Source organism: Pipra filicauda, unplaced genomic scaffold (genome assembly GCF_003945595.2).
Source record: "Pipra filicauda isolate LSUMZ 115617 unplaced genomic scaffold, ASM394559v2 scaffold167_size3244652_pilon, whole genome shotgun sequence".
NCBI lineage: Eukaryota > Metazoa > Chordata > Aves > Passeriformes > Pipridae > Pipra > Pipra filicauda.
In genome coordinates this window covers 2,046,531-2,068,618 of record NW_024104184.1, presented here as the reverse complement: position 1 = coordinate 2,068,618, position 22,088 = coordinate 2,046,531, and the positions used below count along the sequence as shown (strand labels likewise).

The following is a 22,088-nucleotide window of genomic DNA, read 5'->3' as shown; positions in this document are numbered from 1 at the left end:
GGTTAACAACTGTGATTTCAGTAAGCCTGACTTCACGAAGCATCTTTAATCTCAGTATTTCCTTATTTCTGATCATCTGGTTATTTAGAAGGCATGCAGTTCTCCACATAAGGCCTCTATCCACCAGTTTTAAGACAAGAGGATGACCTTTCACTCAGGTGTTTACAAATTTGACAGAGAAGATGTGCAGGACCCTGATAGGGCTCTCATGGACAAAGAAACCCCAATGTTACCAGGTAGAGATGCAGTTACCATTGTTCAAATGCACCCTCACAGTCCCTGCCTTGAGCAACTCAGCACAGCCATTATTATTTTAGTTTTTAGAGTAGAATTGGAGGACATAAATCTCTTCCTGTGAGTCCCTTGCCTTCTGCACAGTCTGAGGCCTGGAACTTCCCAGCTGACTCCTTGCAGTGACCTGGGAGCCACCACTGCACACTCACACCGGTAATTACTTTTGCACAAAGGGTGACTAGAGTGAGAAAATCTGGAGTGTTGTAGCTGGTGGGTTTTACCAGCACGGAAAGGAGGAGAAGGAGCCTGCCTGACACTTGGGCAGATTCTCTGTAGATAATATAACACTTTAAATTCAAGTGCTAAAAGGCTATAAGGGCACCTTTCTACAGTACAGCATGAGCTGAAGGGACCAGCAACAAATGAGGATCAATAACAGATGATAAATCACAGGAGGTGCCTTATACACCCATACTGATGTGTCTGTAAGGTACCTGCTGCAATTTGAAGTCATGCAGGAGTTAAAAGTATGACTTCTTCTAATTATGAAAATCCCGTCCAAAGGGACGAGATGTTATCTCTGCCAAAAAGCTGACGTTATTTTTTTCACAGATACTAAAATGAACTGAAGGCTAAAACACTGATGGTTAAATTGCTTTTAAACAAGCATTTTTAGTGACTTCAGAGGTAAAGTTTAAACAATGAATCTTCTTTATTTGAGAAAGGATTATGTCAAATATAGAGGATAATTCCTTATATATTCAATTACAAGTGCTTCAGTTTTAAGCACATACAGAAAAGATGCTGAAGCACAGATGCGCTCACTCCAGAAAAAAAAAAATAACAGAAAAAAAAAAGCAGAAAAAAAAGCAGAAAAAAACCCCAGTGCCCAGTTTCCCTTCTCTTCTCTAGAACTGAGCTGATTGTAAATTCAATCACACTTTGCCCCAGACTGCCTGCAAGCCAGCAGAACAGCTCTCCTCAGAGGGCTGCAGTGACAGCACAGTTCTGCTCTGGTCTGCGTTTGGCAACAAAGAGCACAGGAATGACATCTGATGCCCAACATCCCAACTTTAAGACACAGTCAGATGGCTATTATTTTCGCTGCCAGAACTAAACTTTATTTCCATGTGTGTTACATACTGGTATTTGATGTCAAGTACATTAAACTTACTTTAACAGAGGATTTAAGTGAGGAATATTTATTCTTCCCTAAACAAGAAGGAATGTAAAAACCTATAAGAAAAGAACTGTTTAAGCTTTGATTTGATTTTGGCAAACCAAACAGTTAAGTATTCTTCTGTTCTCTCCTCAGATCTTTCAAAGTACCAAAAAAGCATCTTTTTATAATCATGCAGCTGAAGAAAAAAATAGTATTACAAAATCCATTTCTTATGCTAAATATGGTTACAAATCAGAGTATTAAACACAAAATTCCCAATTCCTATTTTTAAATACAAATATTGTATTATATTATGAAATGGGGATAATTAAAATATATCAATGACTACAAATCTAGTAATTTAAAGCAAACAAACATGCTGTTTGCTTTCATGTGGAAGAATTAGGATATTGTATGGTTCAAGCACTGTAGTAATTTCTGTCAACTCCTTGATGCCCAGAATGTCAAACCGCCAAACACAGAGACAAGTATTCAAGTCTGAATAGCACCAGGTGTTTTTCTTTTTTTTTTCTTTTTTCCCTTTTAGAGATATTAACATTTAATAAAATGAGTGACGTTACAACCTTCTGAAAGTGACATGCACAAATAGAGAATTTGTTTTGTGTTTCCAACTAATAAGCTGAAAGTTTTAGACAATACTGAATAATTACTAACATATTTCATGGTACACAAGAAAACAGTGCTTCCACAGTATATCCTCAGTTCTCAAGTACAAAAATATCAGTTATGGGTAGTCAATAGTTATCAAAATTTTTATTGGTACAGAATGAAAGCAGCATTTACTTTATTGTTTTTTAAACCATACATCATAGAATTCCCTAGTACACATGTGGAGGAGTGAAATAGGCTCTGTACTATTTACCTGCTACTGATCCTAGAGTGAAATACCTGCTACTGATCCTAGGTCCAGATTCAAAACCTTTCCTGGCCAAAACCAAACTATATAATTAATAGCAAAGGGAAGGCAGTTCCTCAGTGTGAAAGGTCAGCATTTAGAGTCTTACTAAAACACTATTTTTGAAACAATACATCACTTAAATGTATAATTACATACACTACAAGTGAGAAACAGGTTTTTATTAACAAGAACTATAGAGACTGGGCATAAACATCTTAACCACAAACCCTAGAAATATTATGGATGCTTTGATGTGGCCCTTTTTGGTGAGAGAATAGGAATAATGAAGTATGGCTTTTCAAGCTTCCTCTAAAAGCACATTTTATAAAATTTTGTAGGTTTAAATTATTTTAGAGGACCCCTAACATTTTTCAGTAACATTGTTTACTAATTAGAAGCATTAATTACATCAGCATATTAAGCCATTGGCTGATAGCTGATCACCAGCATAACAGGAGCTGTTTGCTTTTGCTGTAGCTTTTTGTTTCTAAGGGAGGTACTTTTCTAGTGAGAGCCATCCTACAGTACTATCAAACATTTCAGAGGTTACTACATAGCTTCTCAAATAAAATCCTCAACAGTTTTGTTTTCCAGCAGATACTCATATCAAGCATATGCAGAGAGCAAATACAATCAAGTGCAGACAGTTCAAAGCTATATCTCAAACATATTGTTTTACAGCTACCCTCTGCAGAATAAAAGCCCCTCCTCATCCCAAAGAGATGGGGCGAGAAGGGGAAACAGGTCTGCCATTCATGTAGGAGTTTGGCTAGCATAGACTTTTATTAAAGTTGTTAACAAAAATAGTTAAACATTTTTACAATTTAACATCCAGTCTGACAAAAGGCAAATCAATGAAAAAAATACAAAAAAGTAAAAAAGTGCACTACCCAGTCCAGTATTTTGCTTTAAAGTCATGTCACTTACAGCATATGAAAAATAAACCCAGAAGTGTAATTACTTTAAAATACACCGCTTCCATATTTCAGTATTTTACACATATATTCTATAGTGGAAGAGGAGATCTCTTAAAAACTTTACTCTTAAAATATTGAGGTGCATATACCAAGTGGGATAGACCTGGCAAGTTAAGTTGCAGTAGACAATCCTTTCAAATTTGGCATTTCACTTACAAACCTTACTGTGCTAGCAAGATCTGTAGTACCTAAGCCTTCTAGTAAGAACAGTAATTTTGCTTAATGCAGATTTACTAATACAGACAACTACAAGAAATGGTGTGGTCAGCAACTCTACGGGATCTTAAGGAGATACGAGTCCTGATTTAGTTGTCAAATGGAACAATGTCACAACAAACTTTAAGGCCATGTTTTATTTGCTGATTAATGGACAAAAGGCAATGGATTCCCCCCCCACTAAATATTTTCTTGAAAGTCTGTGCTCATAAAAATCATGAAAAGTTGGAAAGACTTAATTATTGAAACTTTAAATATATTTTACACAATCTTGTTTGTACAAAAATACAAGTTAAATATAAACATAAAGCAATCATGATAATTTTATGTAAATCCATTTTGTGATATTCTGTTATATATAAAAAAGTTTCTCAGCTCTGTCTCATTTGTGAAAAGATCAATACCAGATTGAATCACTACTGGCAAAGGGCCCTAAAAAGCACACTTTAGCATTAAATATGTTTTACAATGTAAGTACCGTTTCCTGATTTCATCTTCTAAAGACTGGCAAAAGATAGGGCAGTATGTCCATAAACCAACAAATAATTTGGCTACAATGTCATAAAACACAAACACACAAATCTGTACAATAAACCAGTAGGTATGCAGTACGAACTTGTTACACACACACATACACAGACATGGAATGGAACTTAGTGAGACGCTGTTTGTAATTCACTGTTCTTCAGCCTGGCATTTTGTCTTACTTCATCAAATGAATATGACTTTGTTACCTTTCCATTCTTAAATACAGTGTGAAGGAGGTCCTGCAAGAAACACCATTGTTTTAGCAAGAGCAATTTGGCAAATGATCAAACAACACAAGTTACACAAACTCTAAAGTGAGCACACAAATCAAGGCTGGTAAGACTAGAGCTTTAGCTATCAAGATAATCTTTACGGCTTCTTCTGATATTTTTCACTAATGGTTAGTCAAAAGAAAGGACTTGGCTTGGGCCATCCTGTGCACAGACAGCAGCTTTATGCTGGGTAGTGCCTTGATTGAGATACCTACACCTGGCCAAAGCCAAATACGCACTAAATATACCTTGCTATAGTAGTTTGTAAGAAAGACGACACTCAACCAATCAAATACAAACTGATTTTTTACAATTTTATATTAAATCTTTTTCCCCACTACAAAAAAAAAAAAAATATCTTTCTTCACAGTGCCCTTTGCTCATATACACTTTGTAAAGCAGCACACTGGGAGGGCAATAAGCTCAGTGTGGAACTCAAAAAGTCAGCACAACAGCAACACTGAGCAGTCCCTGTGCTTGGCGACCTACTGCAAGGACCTGGAGCTTTAGGGAAATGGCCTCACAAAAGAGGACACTTCCCTGTTGTTCCCAGAACCTGTACCACACAAATAACCCTCTCTAATACCCCAAGACCAAAAAAATTTTAGTGAATGATTTCATCTGTCAAAAATGAAGGGACTATATATTGCCTCATCTCAGAGCCAAAGTCTCATGGTTTGTGTTGAAGAGATTTCTCACCATTAGGTCCTTACCCCTCCCACCTTGCCCCAGTTTCTCTCTCTCTGAATGTTTATCACAAACATATGTACATGCATATGTGTATATATAAGTTTGAAACTCTTTTTTTTTTAGATCTTTACATCCAGAGCACAATATCTACAGCATGTATAACTTAGTTTTTTTTCATCTTCAAATTTCTCAGATATCTCAGTTTTATCCTTATTGTTACATAAAACAGTGTGCCTAGTAGCACAGAAACAGGCTTCTGTATATCAGAGAACTCTAGAAACTTCCAGCTTCTAAAAGCCAAAGTGCAACTTGACAACTTATTTTCAGTCCTTTAAATATGGGAAGAGAGTCAACATGCAGTTAAACATTTCAATGTTGCACACTGAAAAGGCAAGAGATATCAAATCAAAAGCTTGAGATTGGCCTAAAGTTTGTGTTTATTTCACTGAAATAGCATTTCGTTTTGCAATTGTTAAGAAGTCACAGGGAAACTGAATTCCTGGTTTAAACCTAAAAGTTGGAAAACTGGGCAACTACTCTGTGTACAGAGCATTAACCCCTGAAGGAACTATTTAAAAAGTCTCAGTGGGGAAGTATAAACAAATTTTAGTTACATCTGTCCCTCTTCCATCTCCAACTACTCAAATTGTGCAATATACTCCAAACAAAACTACTTGGCCAACATATATTCTGCAACATTGAGACATCAATTTTGGGGAAACAGCAGCAATGTTCTCTTGTTTGTAAAGACAAACAAAAGATAAAGATCTCTAATTGTAAAGTATAAATATTCTATTGGCATTCTAACATTCTGCTGGTTACTGAATTTGGCACTGGGGACACTTTTGAGGTAATAAGATGCAAGTTGAACAAAAAGACAAACAGAAATAAATTCTTAAGTTATAACCTGCTTTTTCTCAGTCTATTTTTGCATGAAGAATGATGTAATACATTTCTAAAATTCATACCTGTCCATACTCTTCAAGATCTCCCTTGCCTTCTTCAAGTGTCACATACTCTCCAGTAGGCGTCCTATGCAACGACAGCCGTCCTTTCTTTGACCTTTTGTTGGGATCGGCCACGGGATCCTTGAAGACATTTACCTAAAATGAAAAGAGTATTTTTTTAAAGAGAAAGGGCTTTGTGGGACTCGTGTGTACCTAATGCAGATGGTGATAATGTAACAGGAAATGTCAAACAGGTTTTCAGGTGGGGAGGCCTGTATTGGAAGCATAATGGTAGAAGCTGTACAAAGACATACCCCGAGACCGTTGGTCACCACGTAACTACATTTGAAGGAACAGTTTAAGAGATCTCTCGTTAGTTTCTGCAACAAAGCTCCACCAGATCCAAAGGCAATATTCTCAATACTCCATTTATTCTTCTTCATTCCCTCCACAATCTAATAAGAAAAAGAAAATCATGATGGAGCATACTTTTAGGTCATGCCATTTTTCCATAAAAATATTATACTACTTAAACAAGATGCTTTTACAGACAATTAAGCCAACTAACATTCAGTTTCCAGGAGATGTATATAATAATTTGGTCAATATTTGGCATGCTGTTTGCATTTTTATTTACAGTTTCAGCATGGCATAATTACAGAAAGCTTTTGCTGTAACACTATTATTATGTCAGCACATATACTTTCCAAACTAGGGTGGCACAGTAATGCAATGCCCAGAGAAACAGAGCTCTAAAGAAAATAAAAGACTCCATGAGAGTACTTCAGAGCCTTCCAATTTCTCAGAATTGTGGGAAGACCTCAAAGCAGAGCTTGTATCCTGAAACAATGCAGTCATCTTGCTTATCAACTCCAGAATGTTATTACCCACTCTGACCAATGATTTGTACAGAGCAGTTCTCTTGAAGACACATTGTCTAGAATTAGATTAGCAATTTTGAAGATGGGAAATGAAAACATATCAAGCTGCTTTAAGTTTGCTTTGCCATCTTCTCAGGCAGGTACAGATCAATGTGAACTGCACTGCAATCAATAGTTACGGTAAAAATTACTGTATCATTTCCCCTTACCCTCATTCTATCCAGACAAACATGACATCCTCTAGCCTGGAGTAATGGGTGCTTGCTTAGTCATGCTCATAAATGGCCAAGATTTATTTCCCTGACCTATTACCTTTATGGCAGCCTGAAATTATGGTTATAGCCCCAATATAGTGTTGAAACACTCTCTTCTACTAACATACTAACAAAAGCAGGTGAGAAAACCAGAGTGGGTGAGATAGCAATATCCCATCTACCCAGAAAAAAGGAAGGTGAGAAACAGAATGGAAGGACATAATCTATAGGGAACAGTGCAGAGTTTCAAAAAGCAGCATCATTAGAAATCTGGTAATATTTTGTGCAGTCTCAGCCTCCTGCAGCAAGAAGAAATGCCAGAGTAACATTGAACAGGACTGTTTCACAAGCTACTGATGTCAAGCTGCTTTTTTTTTAAGGGACAGCTTAAAAAAGGCAATTCCAACTTCAGACCATGGCAAACTGGTAGTGTAAACAGAAGAGCATACTAGTATTTTGTTTATCCACTAAGTCACATGTAGACTGTCTTCACAGTTACTCTCAGACTGAATGCCTGGCAGAAGCCAATCAACAGGAGAGGTGGACAACAGAGTCATAACCTTTTGAGGGCATGCCCTGAATATCTTCTCACTATGTTTTTACCAGATATTTCTCCCCAGTCGAGATCTTATCAGTGAGTTTCCATCATTTCAATGGTACCAGTTTACTCGGCCTCACTCAAAAAGTCAAGTAAAATGAATCTCAAGCTCTACCACCATGACTTCCAATTAAGAGAAACCTTTGGAAGTTTTGTATCCTGAACAAATGCCCCATTGACAATCCCGTGGATTTTAGCAGTAGACATCATAACCTTTCAGTAACCACGTGCAAAAGGAAATTCTGTTTTCAAGTGATTAGGTTCTCCTGGACGCAGTTACAAGAGTACTCAGGGAAGATAAAGGACTAAAATTAATTTATTACTCCTTTTAGCAACTCTTAAGTAACTGAAGATGACAAAGGAATGGTAAAAGGGATTTTGTATGCCCTCTACTTAAGCATAATGCCCAATAGTACTGTAAGAAACAAGACTTGACTGGGCCTGGATATGGATTTTTCTTACCTACACTGTCTTTTGGGGAGGCAAATGTAGGTAAACTCCACCTGGACTCTGAACAAGTTCTGTCCAGACACTGACCAAGCCTGAAGCCATGTGAACTGCTGACCAAACTTGAGCCAATGTCTTCTGCTCCTTTCATTATGCAATTTTATAGCTCAGGTCTGACACTGAACCTGCTTGAACATGCCTGCAAGAGGTAGCACAAACTACCTATATAAATAACATCCTACACCAAGGCACATGATGCTTAGACTTCATGTCCACTGCAGGTTAACTTGCAGGTTAACAGATGTTAGTCCAAGTATAGCATAGCTGGGCCATGGCAGCTTAACCTTCTTGCCTGGATGAGAAGAAATGTGAACCCCCTTTCAAGTCGTGTTCCTGCTCTCATTTACAGATGGTTTGTTCACCTCGTGCTACAGGCACAAATCCTCGCTTACCCTGGGTGAAGATCTGGCTTCTCACTTTCCTCTCTCTCAAAGGCATTTCCTTACTCAGACTGATCTTTGTCTGGTGAGGGGTCAAGAGAAATCAAGACTAAGCTGAAAGACAGCTCTAGTGACCCACAGCAGAGGCCCAGGTAACAGCTTCCTTAGGTACGAGGAAGAGATATGAAACAGCAGCAGTAATAGGAAAGGAGGAGATTTGAAACAACTGGAGCCTCCCCCAAAGGGAGAAATAATACAGAAGAATTTCTTGTCTCACACTTTCAAACCTATATAGGGAGAACAATTCAGGTGTCAAGGTTTTGACCAGCTTCCTCTGACCATTATGAGCATGATTAATACATCAACTGTGACTCCAGATTAGAAGATTCTCTTTGCATAAAAATTTAGAGATATCTGGAAATTGAATGTTCAAAGAAAATCCTTTGAAAGTGTAGTATATTGTGGGGTTAGCAGATTGGAATGATTTTAAAAAGTGAAAATGCGAAGAAAGTCAGAAAAGTTTCCTTACCTGTTCTACCAGCATCCCCTATTAAAACAAAGAATTTTAAAATCCAGTTTATACTCTGAGTTGTTTTCTATATTGTTGTTTCATACTTTGGATAGCTAAGTGAGACTTTGGATAGCTAATTGGCCATTACCCATTCTAGATTTTCCTATTATACCCATTACCTTTCCTCTGAGTTGTAACAATAATTCATGTCTAGAATCTAACATTGATGTGTAGTAATTAGAATAACGACTTGCATAGGTTATAAGGGGGAGGGGAAAAAAGATGGCCACAACAATACATTTATTTTGTTTATGTAAACTCCTTTTGGAAAAGAATGAATTATACTTCAGGGTTGATTTGGTTTTGGTGGGTTATAGGTTGTTTTGGGGTGTTTGTTTCTGTTTGTTTTGTTTGTTGTTTTGTTTTTTTAAATTAGTAAACAATTACCCAATCTTCTGAAAGTCAGCATGGTAACCTTGGTTTTGCTGACACAAAAGCATGAAGAGACCCATGAAACGTAAACACAACTAAAATCAGTTTGCAAGATCATGGTCATTTTGCTCCAACATAAGTTGCTGCTGTCAAATGAGAAGTGTCTCCTTCCTTCCTGCCTGTTTCTCCCAGCTCAAAACAACAGTTTATTTTCTCCCGTATAGTGCTGGCAAGTACTAGCCCCCCTTTTTGGGATAATTTAGTTCACTAAACCACAAAAGTGGTCACTTTTGGCTGAGTCAGTTTGCTGCTACACGTGTGGTCTAAACTATAATGACCAGCGGTTCAACGACCAAAAGCTGCCCTGAGGCACAGCAAGATTACAGTCAGGAAGAGATGGGAAGGTGCCACCAGGCAGCAGGTAGTTATGTCTGCTCCATGTGTCTTGTGGAACTGGATCTTCTACAACATATTACAGGTAGAGTTCTCATAATCAGGTGCAGCTTGATGAGGAAAATATGTAAAAAGGCAGATCACCTGAATAAAGAATTGCTCATTGTGTCTCTTATCCTCCCCCAACAGCTGTTGCAAATATTTTCCTACTCTATTTAAAACATGGAGAGCAGAGCATTTTTCACTCTAATGCAAATATTTTAAATACTAGTTTTAATATCTTGACTAGAATCAATGCTATATGAGCATCCTTGAATTTTGTCCAGTATAACCCACAGAAAGTAACCCGAGTTCCTTACAAGAAAGAATAGTCCAGTTTCTTTCCTGTGACAACTCACGAACATCACAATCACAACATACTTTGCCTAGCACCAGCTAGTCCTGTTAAACCATTGTTGAGAACAAGTTTCCTTTTGTGTGGTTTTTGGGTTTTTTGTTTTGTTTTGTTTTTTAACAAAGAGAGTGTCTTCCCCTGCTATCTAATGATAAGACCTTCTTTCCAGCTATTAACCTCTTGTGCCTGTGTTCTGTAAAGCACACTAGCACAGTTGTATGTTCTCAAAAAGCCACATGGGATGAAAAAATAAAGTAAAATAAAATTTACTTTAAAGGGTGTTGGAGGCAGAAGAAAACTGTAGTGTGTGACTGCTCTACAGTTGGCATCTCAGGTTACAATGTCAGTATTAACTGTTCTCTACGGATCCAAGTGACAACTCTGAGTTCTGTCATTGAGGTTCACATTATGTGCCCATGCTAGATCCACAAATAGATTCAGACTAACTAAAAAACAAACCTGGTATCTCTCTTTACTCTTAATTTTGAGGAGCAGTAAAAGTCAGCTTTGTTAAGAACTTAAGGATGTGTCGGTCTAGAAAGCTAGGACAAGCGTCAATAAATTCAAGTAAAATTAATCTTAAATTTATCCAACTTATTTCTGTTTTTGAACTCTAATACAGCTGGAGAAGAATGGTCAAGGACAAACCTGATAAAGTCAAGTCCTCTTCCTTCTACATGCCCTTTATCATCTCTGGTCACTGCAGTCTGTACCCTTGTAATTGTAACCATATTTATTACCTAAAATCTACATCTACTCAATAGTGGAGAATTTATGACTAGTTTCAAGCACACAGCATCTCCTAAATAATCATTTTTTGTCTTGGTGAAATTGTAATTTTGATTCGGACTACAGCCTAATCTGTTACACATATTTTTTTGTTTTCAGTGATCCTTATTCCACTAGTTGCCAAATCAATGAACTTGCTTTCCTTACCCTTGGTTTTAAAAAGTCTCCTTCAAAACTACACCTTCAATATTTGAGAGCAAACACACTTCAGATGGTACATAACTAATGAGCCAAACCAGTTAATTACTATGCTGTAGCACAGTGATCATGCACAGTGTGCCTTAGACATCAATGAAGGACTAAAGACAGCCAGATTTTGATCTCAATTAGACTTGACAAGCATGATGAAAGCAAACAAAAGGAGAAACGGTGGAAAGAGAAGGGTTACAACAAGGGGATTAGTAAATTCCTTTTAGGGTTTTTTTTATGCATTTTAATAATTTCCTGTGGAGTTTTAATGAATTTGTTTTACACATTATGATATCGCTGCCATGTCTGAAATGAAGGGCAGGGATGGGGTCAGCAGTCTCTGCTGCAATATCTGACTAGTCATAACAGAGTCCAGATTAAATATCCACGTTGCCAGTGTCACCCTGACACGTGAAGAGGATCTCCTACCTCTTGCAACGTGTTGATATCCACACCATCCCCTTGAATAACTCTGAGATATGGTGGCAACAACTTGTAGCCTTTTGAATTTTCTGTAATGGGGAACTTCTTCCCCAAGATCTCCAAGACCTATTGAAAAGAGAAAGGAGACAGTTCAAAATGAAAATAAAAATCTGCCATTCCAATAAAGAAATACAATTTCCACACTTGAATCATTCTCTCTCCAAAAAAATAAAATAAATCCATAAATATACCCACATAATCATGCTCTAAATCTACCCACACAAATAAAAAACATGCCAGCCATTGTGGTGGGAGCCCTTAAAGCAGTCACAGACCATATGGTCTTTGTGAACTTGTACCCAAAAGCTAATCAGAACCATGCTTCCCTCCTTCCTCCCTTTGCATGCTGTGAATTTTTGTTATTAAATGTGTCAACTGAAGATTCTGCTCTTCTTTTGACCTCCCTTAAGACAATGGATGAGGCTTTCAGTTTTCTGTGATTTTGTAAGCCATGAATACTTAAAATGAAACACTTTGGTTAGGAGCTTTATTATCAGCTCCAATAAAGGTCATTCACAGTTCCTATTTGTGACACATCACTTGTCCCAAAGGAAAAAAAAAAGTGTTAAAGCTGTATAGATCCAATTTGATAGAGTACCAATGTGCCTAAAATTGCCCCTACTTTCTTATTAGGACAGTGCTGACAGCTACTCAAATTCAGAGGTATCAACAGCTTTTATTAGGAAACTGCAACAATCATTATGCTCTCTAAAGAGCAATGAGGCAAGAAGCGTTTTTCAACTTGGAGGTTGTGTGCCACTGACTTAAATGCACATCTTAGAAAAGGGAGAAGAGCACTAAACTTGTATTTGTAGCACAAGACAGTGATTTAATACAGGACGCCAAGATATCTAAACTTGGTGGTAAGAAGTTCTATTGACCTGCATTTATTAATATTCAAATGTTCCCAATCGTATTTATTATTAAGTGATGAAAATTTCTCTTTATAGAAGCATTCTAGCATCATTACCTCAGCAAAACTGGTAACAGTGCACAAATGTATTATGCAAGAATAGGTTTGATGAAAAATACTAAACTATTTAGACTGTAGAAGAGTTTCTATATCTACTCTGAGGTGAACTAAACATTTACATTTTTCATAAGTCCAAATTAGCCAGTATCAAATATATACGATGCATATCAAGTTGCAGCACTATGTTTCTATGTTTGCTACCCAGTCATTACAAAACAAATAACTGCCCTCCCAATCTTGTATACAAATGACTTCAAGAAAGGATTACCTTTAAAACAGTGTCAAGGGGATTCCCAGAATCTGGTCTAATAATAAGTGGTGCCTCTGGACTTCGGGCTTCAATTATATGCCTTAGGTCATCACCCCATATTTTTTCACAAGCGTTGTAAATGTCGTAGCTGTCACTAACCACAGATACAGGCACTGAAGAAAACTGTGTTACTATGTGTTCAAAAGCATCTTTTTCATGATCTTTCCCCCAGGCTGTTATGGTACTGCAAAGGCAATTGAAAAATTCATATTAGAGTGGCACATGTACATAAAATCATATATTCTGTATTTCCTACCACCAACAGTTCAAGATAATGATAAGCAATGTGATTACAAGACAGCATAAACTATGTGCTTATCAGCTCTGTTGCATGGATAATAAGCCTATATACTAAATAAACAGCACCTTGAATTTATCTTTGGCACTTCAGACAAACACTTCGCATATGAAATTCTTTCACGTGTAAATGTGATTTTTTTATTTTATGAACATTTGTGAGAGAGTTTCTCTTTTAAGTCTGAAATTCAGACAGTTAGGGAACTACAGATGCAAGAACAGAACATCTGCTCTGGCAACTTCACACTACAAAATGGGAAGTTGAGAACGAAGTACCATACGTTAGAAAAATCCTAAGAAGAAAACAGAATTTATTTTCTTTTTTAATAGTGATATAAAACCATTATTCTCACTCGTATAAACATTCTTCCAGAGGAACCTCAGGCCATTACCCTTGGTTCAAGGGTACAGGCAAGCACATAAACCAGAGTTGCTGAGAGCAGTAATAAGTTACTGAATGCCAATTGACCTGCAGTAGCTGTTCTGTACGTGGCTGTCTCAGACCAGCTGACATAACTGACTTTAGTAACCTGTGCACAAAGACCCAAAAACGCTCTCAAGCACAGCATAAGAGTCAGTGGCATTGAACTTTTACTTTAAAATTCCATCATTAACTACTGTGTGGACAAGCCTCAGATCACAGTAGTGAGGAGACAAAACAAACTTGGCTTTGCAGAGGTTGAGGCAGTTCCAGGAACAGCCCTGTTGCCATGCCAGAGGAAAGCACCACACTCACACCACCACCTCGCATTGGAGATTGTGGAATAGTATAACAATTCTGAAAAAATTTAGGTCTCTTGTATGAGACCCTTTTTGTGTATTAACTTGGAAAGGGTGGCTGCAGTCTGCATGTGGCAATGCAAACTTTATGCAGGGCAGTTTAAGCTGTTTGCTCTAATGTCACCACTTCAATATGCTGTAAAAAAGACATTTGATCTCTTGGCTCCATGTGTTTGCTTTCATTACAAAAAATTTTATAATTGCTTGGGCCATCATTTTTTGAATTTATCTGTAGTATTAAGCTAAGCTAAGAGAAGAAATTTCAGACAAAATTTGTCACTTCTACTGATCAAGCAGGAGTTCTAGAACAGCACTACAGCAATGGTACAGAAAGTTCTGTGAAGCAGTGCTCCTTTAAAGGTGATCACTACCCTACAGGGACTATTCATGTAAGCCTTTCTATTATCTGTCCTGCAATCCTAAGTGAATGCTATTAAACTGGCTTTTGTGCTCAGTATGAAAAACACAACCTTCTTTCATATTCTGCTCATTTCAGTGTGTAGATTTGCAACTGAAAATCAAGGATTTGCATTCAATCCTAACCTTGTACAGCATTTGGACACAAAAAAAATAAGAGCTCTCCATCTCAAACATCTGAGATCAGTTCCTTACTCTTAAAAACTCATTCACAATTCTTAGTGAAAGATCAAGGATTTACCATTGGCTGAAGTGGTTATGCTGATGGGGAGCTTAAGAGTAACTACTTCTGGAGGGAGAACATGATCTGTGAGAGTTCAGAATTGCAACTTACATGATTTTTCAATTTATGATTTTATGTTTAAAACCAAACTTGAAGTTCATAATGTGAATCCTCAATATCTACAACATATAAGCCTTCAAGTCTATTCTAAAAAGAATAATCCAAATTTACTTAGACCTGATAAGAAGGTTACGGTTAAAAACATTTCAAACACATTTCTAGTTAAGACCAATCATGCCTGGAACATACAGAGGCATCAGTACTCAACTGCAGCCTCTACAGCTGGATCAATCATGGCTAATACTGTATGGTATATTTCTGCATACAAAGATGGATAAGAAAAAAATTACATTCTGTTAAGCTGTTTTTAGAAAGGCTTAGCCTAGTATCTTACCTGTGTTCAGCAGCTGGAACAGAATATCCTGGAACTGGATCTTTTGTACCATAGTACTTTTTAATTAATGCAATTCCTGCTACAGTGTCTGTTCCTTTGAAGTTCACCAAATGAGCTGAAGCTCCTATGCCTGCCGTCTGAAAAATATGCAACTTTCAGTTTCCATGTCAGATACAGGAGCCTAAATCCAGTCACCATCTAGCACTAGTTTGCAGTTAGCAAAACTCTGACTTAGTTCTTGTTTCACCAATACTCTCTTCCTGCATTTACACAGGGAAGACATAGGCAAGAGCTCTCCCAGTCTAGTGCTCACAGTCCAGACACATACCTACCCACCCCAGATCTCCCCCCTCCACAACTAGTCCACAGTGCTCTGTGCATTCACAACTTCAGTGCAGAACAGGGACACAGATATCTGCTACAATCCTTCATAGTTAAGAACAATTAGATTTTTCAAATTATTAGACAAGTAGTATTACCTCTTGTGAAGAAACTCCTCTGTAGCCGAAGTCATGCAGTTTATACTCCAGTCCTTCTAAGCTGCCAGAAGTCTCCAGCAAATATTTGGCCAAAATCTTTTTCTGTTCTCTAGAATTTGTAGCCACTGTGATTGGATACCATGACTGCACAAGAATAGTCTAAAACAAAACCCATCACAATATTAGGTGTATGTTTGCTTAGAACTTAACAATGCCCACTTGGCATTTTAGCAGGCACAAAAAGGTCTATTTATTTTCATTCCCTGTACAGAAAGTACTGATTCCTCCAACAGTTTGCTTTGGGGCTTAAGCAATTAGCCTTTATAAGCTAGCTGAGGTATTGACCTTCTCAGGAATTAACACTCCCAAACTACTGACACACAGTTCCCCCATCCTCCTTTTTTGTGGATAAAAGTACTGGTGAATTTCCTCTAAAATTATTACAATCTCCTGCCAGGTGGCAAAAAAAAGTCTGTGTAAGAGGACTACAAAAAAGAATCCAGGCTTACTAAAAGCAGAAAATGAAAGTTGCCAGAGATTTCCCTTAAAGCAATAAGGGATTCAGCCTTTAATTTAAGTGCACTAATATTTACTTAGAAAAAACATATTAAATTTCCAAAACTGACCTCAATCCAATTTGTAAGCCAGTAGCACTCTGGATCTGTATTTTCTACTGTGAAAAGAACATTTCCTCTGGGAATTACAGAGCCCTCAGGAACAGCCTTTATTTCTATAGGAAGATGGCCATCATATTTCTGTGTAAGAAACAATAATATTGTTAGACAATGGGAAAGATTACCTCTCTTTTTTATTTGACTGCAATGAATAAAAGTCAGTTCTAAGTTTACTGATAGTTTTCTTCTTCTTCATTTCTTTCAACCCTAAAAATAATAAACCCACCAGTCCAAATAAATGAGAAAATCCACTTTTATGAAAAAAGGAGGAAAATTCTGTAATCTAAAAACCAGTCTCTTTATCAAACAAATGATGGTTATCAGTTGTATTCCTTGTGCAAACTGAGCCAGGAAGGCTTAAGCGTTCTATAAAAATAAAATAGTTCTACCCACAGAACAAGATATATTTGCCACTCAGTTTTCTTCAGTGCTTTTACAAGAAGTTAAAAAAAGTGTAGTTATTATCTAGACCTTCAAAAAGTCTCTAGTTTTGCTTAGTATAGATGTGTGCTTTGTTAATTTATTACAGCAGGATCCATTTAATAACTATTTTAAAGACTTTTTCATCTCAATTATTCACTAAACATGGAATCTCATATTGAAGTGTCATTCTTTTGTCAGTCTGTCATCCCCAAAGGACTAAACATTGTATGAAATATGCCTTTGGAAAAAGAGTAACTTGCAAACAGCAACTCTATTAGAGTAATTATAACTTTCTGAAAGAGCTCTGTGAGCTAAACTGGCAATATTGATAATGTTTTGGATGGCAATATTTTTTGACAGAAAGCTTCTCATGAGATATTCTTTAAAGGCGATAAAAATTGCACCAATTCAGAGAAATTACAGATCCATAAGTAGCACCAAAACGTATTCTCCAGTGCCCAAAACACATCAGAAATCTCTTCTACACTAGAGTTTAAAAGTCTATTCAAACATGTAATAATCTAAAGCATATTGTGTTTATACCACACAGGGTTTAGTTGTCAGACTTGGAGATACCTGGATTAACCTTTACCCATTCATCTCCTCTCGGTACAAACTGACACATGCACATTTCAGATTCATTTTGGCACTTCACTCACACAGCCACTGCACCCTCCATTTTACCCAACACATCTGAGGCAACTCAGCTAGAGAGCAAACAGTGGCAGGTATATGAAGACACATTGGAGTTCAGTGAGCAGAAGCAGGGTCTCTGTGTGCATTTAAGGGCATACAAAGACCCAAAGGGTACATACACTTCCAGTTTGAGAGCCACTGGCATCTGAGATCAAGATGTGACAATCATATTTGGGTTTTATATTAACATATATATACATATACATATGATTTTAATAACAAAATATGACAAAGGAATAAACAATGTATACAAGAGGTATGCAGGAAGGCTTATTTTGACTAAATCAAAAGTTGAGTGGACTTAGTTAAACCATGTTAGAACTCAGCGAGGACAGACATGCAGCATTAAAAGTGTATTAATTCAGTTTTTCCAAGGAGGGATCAAGTTTACTTCAAATACAGATGAGAACAGTTCACAAGGTATAATGTAGCTTAAACACAAATATGAATTGAATTCACATTTGTAGTTATTTGAAATGGATGCAAGTCCTCTACAAACCATAAGTCCCTCTTACAAAACTGGGGGTTTATTTACCTTGTTGCCATTTGAAACATTTAGCTGAAATTCACTCTTCTTTTGCACAGCTATGGTCCACCCCAGTGGCAAGATGACATCCAGATATAATCATAGACAGATGCCATCATAAAAATACATACAGGACTCAAACTTTTTATCCAGGAAAAAATAAATGCAAAGGACTAAAAAACGTGCTTTCAAAAGCTAAAAATAACCATTCACCAGAACCCACAATGAAACTTAGCATTTAATTAATCTGCAGAGATTAGAGCAGCTCTGATGAATGCTATTAGTCTGAATCTGCTGCTTTTAAAGAGAAGAGATGTTTGCAATTAGTTGAAATCTGACACCTTTTTAAACTAAAAGGAAAAAGGATAATTGTGGAAAGACTTAATCTGGAAGGTTTTGTGTGTGAGAAGTGCTCAAGCCTTGTACTTCATAATAAAGCTCAACTTTCATATTTCTGAAAAATTTAGAAAACAATTGAACAACACATGTATTTACTGGAACTATTTATACACCCAAGAAGTTGTAATGCTTTCTGCATTAGAATAAAAATTGTTACGATTAGTTAGAGAAAACAATGTAAATGATGCAAGCAACCACTAAGTGCTATATTACACATGGAGACTTGCCAACAAGCCCCCACTTGCATGAGCTGGCTGACGGCAGCCATAAATCCTTATTACCTGCAAAGCCGTATTTGGCATCTGAAAGGATGAAAATTACTTTTCTCTAAGGAATTACAATTATATGATTATTCTTTGACAGCTGCTACTCCCCGTACACAAAACATGAGAAGCTAAATTTATCCAGTCTTTACTATCAAGATTAAAAGTATTTATCCTACAGTTCATTCAGAAATCCTTCATGATGATCTCAAACTATTTCATGATTTTTTTACCTCCAGAATATAGTTCCATCCCTTTTCATTGAAGACATCATCTTGAAAATGCTCCCTATATACTTCTTTGGCTTCCTTTATTTTCTCTTTGGTCACCACTTTACCTGTAGTTTCAGAAACAGATGAAAGCTTAGAAACTTATAATGTTCATCAATTGATAAACTAAATACAAAAAGGTTCAGGCACAGCAAAGTCACTTTGCCTTCAACAAAGACATGAAGAATGTGTCAAATGCAGTATGTTTAAACAAAATTTTAGTTTAATTTATTATATGGATTAGGATGCTCAAGAAAGCAACAGGATAGAATACACTTGGAGTTTGCAGGTGACTCAGAACAATTTGAGACTACTATTTTTTTATGACGGTCAAAGCACTGTCAAGAGGTTTGGTCGTAGTGCTTTTCCCAGAGGAATGTTTTGATAGTGCAAGTTGACACAAGGGTTAAGCTACACTGCTCCAGGGAGAATCACCATGGAGAGGTGTTACAACCAACCTTTGACTGACCACTTTGTGATAGGAGCCAACAGACAAAGCACATGATTTGAATAAGCATTGCTACTGCTCTAAGGCCAATCATCTACCTTAGAGAACAATCCTCAGATTGCTAAAGACAAAAGAAATAAAATTATCAAGTGTTTTGATCATAATGGAATTTCAATCTTTGGCAGGATTGGCAGAGAGATTCATTAGCTCAAGATAAAGATAAGTAAGTCATATGACTAAAGTTTTCCTTCTAAAGCTTGGCAGAAGGCAACCTGCATTCAGGTCAGAACAGGTGATATTTGTACATAATGCAAAAAAGCAAACAGCGCCAAGGAATTTTCTTAAATTCTTAAAACTAGCACTGTAGCTGACATATACCATGATCTAAGCTGAGGGGCATCCAAAATATAAGGAAAATTAAAACCATTATTGGTTTACACAGTAAACAAACCAGCAAATACAGACTGAAGTTTATGTTCAAAATGCAAAACGTGTTTTCCATTAAATCTTCTATCTGCTTGTGAATCCATGCATAGTCTTGCTTTATTTCCATTTATTTTAATTTAGCCCTCTGAAGTTGGGACATGCACACCTCTTCATTTTTAATAAACCACTGGTATAAATAAAGATAGTAGAGAGGTGTCTGAATTACAATTTTACGAGAGTGGACAACTTATTTGCAGAATCGTATAAATAAGATCTTATGCATGTCACTACTTATGGTATACCAAGATAACCTGGAATTGTTTTAACTATAAGACTACAGGTTTGAGAAAAAATAAGATATTTATTTACAGGAAAAGTTTTACTGGAATTTGAAACAGTTACCTTTTAAATATTTATTCAGAATGTACTGTAAACCATAAAAAACAGTTTCTTCATATTTCACTTTCCTTAGTTTGGAATTTTCAGTCTTCTTTTCACGACATTCAAAGTAGGAATATACTTTGCTTGTGTTAGGTGGATATTGCTTGTAGTGTGTAACCTACATTAAGAAAAACTTCCGTAAGACCTCAAAACATCAATATAAAGCACAATAGAAATCATATTTGGACATTAAAGCTTAAGAGTAACTCCCAGCTCTTCTGGACTGTTATTATTTATCCTTTCACATTCTACAAAGTATTTAGGAAATTTCCACAGTTTTAGCCTCCTTCAGTTTTCAGTTCAAAAGACTGTCTTCCATATGGTACTCTTTACTTCTTCATCAAGTCTTTTCCCCCTAGAGTAATCTTCATGGTTAGCTCTTCCCCTCCCCTGATAACTTTGCTTTGATTAACTGGGAAAGACACAGGCTAGGATTTTAGAAGCAGCACTGAACACCAACGTGCCAGGTCAGTTTTTGCTCTCCCACACTTTGGCCAAGCCTAATAGCTACAGGAAGCACAAAACTCCATGACCCTACCAAATATATCCTTGTATTTGATTGAAGTTTTGAAGGCTACAGTCCCATAGTTCAAATAAAACCTAGACTCGAGAAGGCATTGATAACAGCCTTTACCCAAGCATCTCATTCAACATGAGCAGAGTGGGTCTCTCAAACCTTGGTTACAAACCTCTTGCTGTCAGTAGTGCCCTTAAAAATCTACCCAAGGTTTGTACCTCCCCACAATGTTTGCTAGATGGATTTCTTTTCCAAATTTGAAACACTTCACATTCAACGTAAAGGAAGCATGAAAAGTTGCTGCCTGTGTGTATTACATGGAAATTGGACATACAAACACACAATGATATTCTGGATTCAACTATGACAGCTTTTCTTAGCTCCTGATTTTAAATCTAGCCAGAAATTTACTTTGAGTAATAGCAGCATTTGAAACAAGTACACTCTAAACATTTAAAAACTTAAATCCACAAAATTTTATCTCCTCATGTGTAAAAAGCAAGCTCCATGCAAAATCCATAACTCCATATTAAACAAAAGGAATACACAATGACAATCAGTGTTTAAGCTACAGAATACATAAATCAGTGTAAGGCATCCCCAGAGTTGAAGCTATCAAGAGTTTTCTTAAATTATGATGAAAAGTCTGTGAACAAGTCTATACATTACAGAAGAAAAAGCTGCTCCTTTGGCTCAGTACAGCACAGTCATACATCAGAACAAAACTCAAAATGCTGTGAAAGTCATGTCTGAATTTTTTCAAAACCCTATACTTACAGGTTAGAATATGAGTTCCTTATATGTTTCTTGTTTATTTACTCCAAATAACCTTAAAAATTTCTGTTTCTAATATCACAAGGAACTGGAAAAGGGATAGTTTTACCACTTCTCCCTTCTTGTCCTGATCTTTTAAATGTACCTCTGACATTCTCAAAATAAAATATTTGAAAGTTTCCCATACCTGTATTGCTAAAACTGTATGTTAAAGGATTTTAAAACTTCAGTTTTCCTTTTCCTCTCAAATGTCATATAAATTTAGTATTTCACTCAGTTTGGACAATGAACTAGACAACTCAACTGAATTTTTTGGTTCTCCTACACCAACACAAGGCTGTTATGGTTATATTTCCAATGCTGCAAGGAAATATTTGAAAAATGACAAGGTCAATTTTCAGATCATTCTATTGTCTTTACTTGCATGAGGTTTTCAAGGCCAATCAAATAAAACCCAAGCTTGTCATTGCAAGTTTTCTGCCTTCACTTCAAACAAAGCACTGCACCACAGGCATTTATTGGAGCACAAACCTATTCTGTTAC

General features: G+C 36.7%; 1 protein-coding gene across 4 annotated transcripts in view; it reads right to left on the bottom strand.

Moving 5' to 3' along the window:
- Positions 1–1,329: 1,329 nt before the first annotated feature.
- The window catches only part of NAMPT (nicotinamide phosphoribosyltransferase), a 30,801-nt gene continuing 10,042 nt past the window's right edge, over positions 1,330–22,088 (bottom strand). For 2 of the 4 annotated variants that reach the window (XM_027751810.2, XM_027751812.2), the window contains exons 2-12: positions 20,216–20,372; positions 18,904–19,007; positions 16,316–16,444; positions 15,690–15,848; positions 15,211–15,347; positions 12,998–13,223; positions 11,703–11,822; positions 9,095–9,112; positions 6,260–6,400; positions 5,967–6,101; positions 1,330–4,275 (exon numbers count right to left, since the gene is read on the bottom strand). In XM_027751810.2, coding sequence (XP_027607611.1) covers positions 4,162–4,275; positions 5,967–6,101; positions 6,260–6,400; positions 9,095–9,112; positions 11,703–11,822; positions 12,998–13,223; positions 15,211–15,347; positions 15,690–15,848; positions 16,316–16,444; positions 18,904–19,007; positions 20,216–20,372 — 1,440 coding nt within the window. In that variant the 3' untranslated portion in view covers positions 1,330–4,161. The remainder of the gene's footprint in view (positions 4,276–5,966; positions 6,102–6,259; positions 6,401–9,094; positions 9,113–11,702; positions 11,823–12,997; positions 13,224–15,210; positions 15,348–15,689; positions 15,849–16,315; positions 16,445–18,903; positions 19,008–20,215; positions 20,373–22,088) is intronic. The other 2 variants (XM_027751811.2, XM_027751813.2) reach the window with 1 other exon arrangement.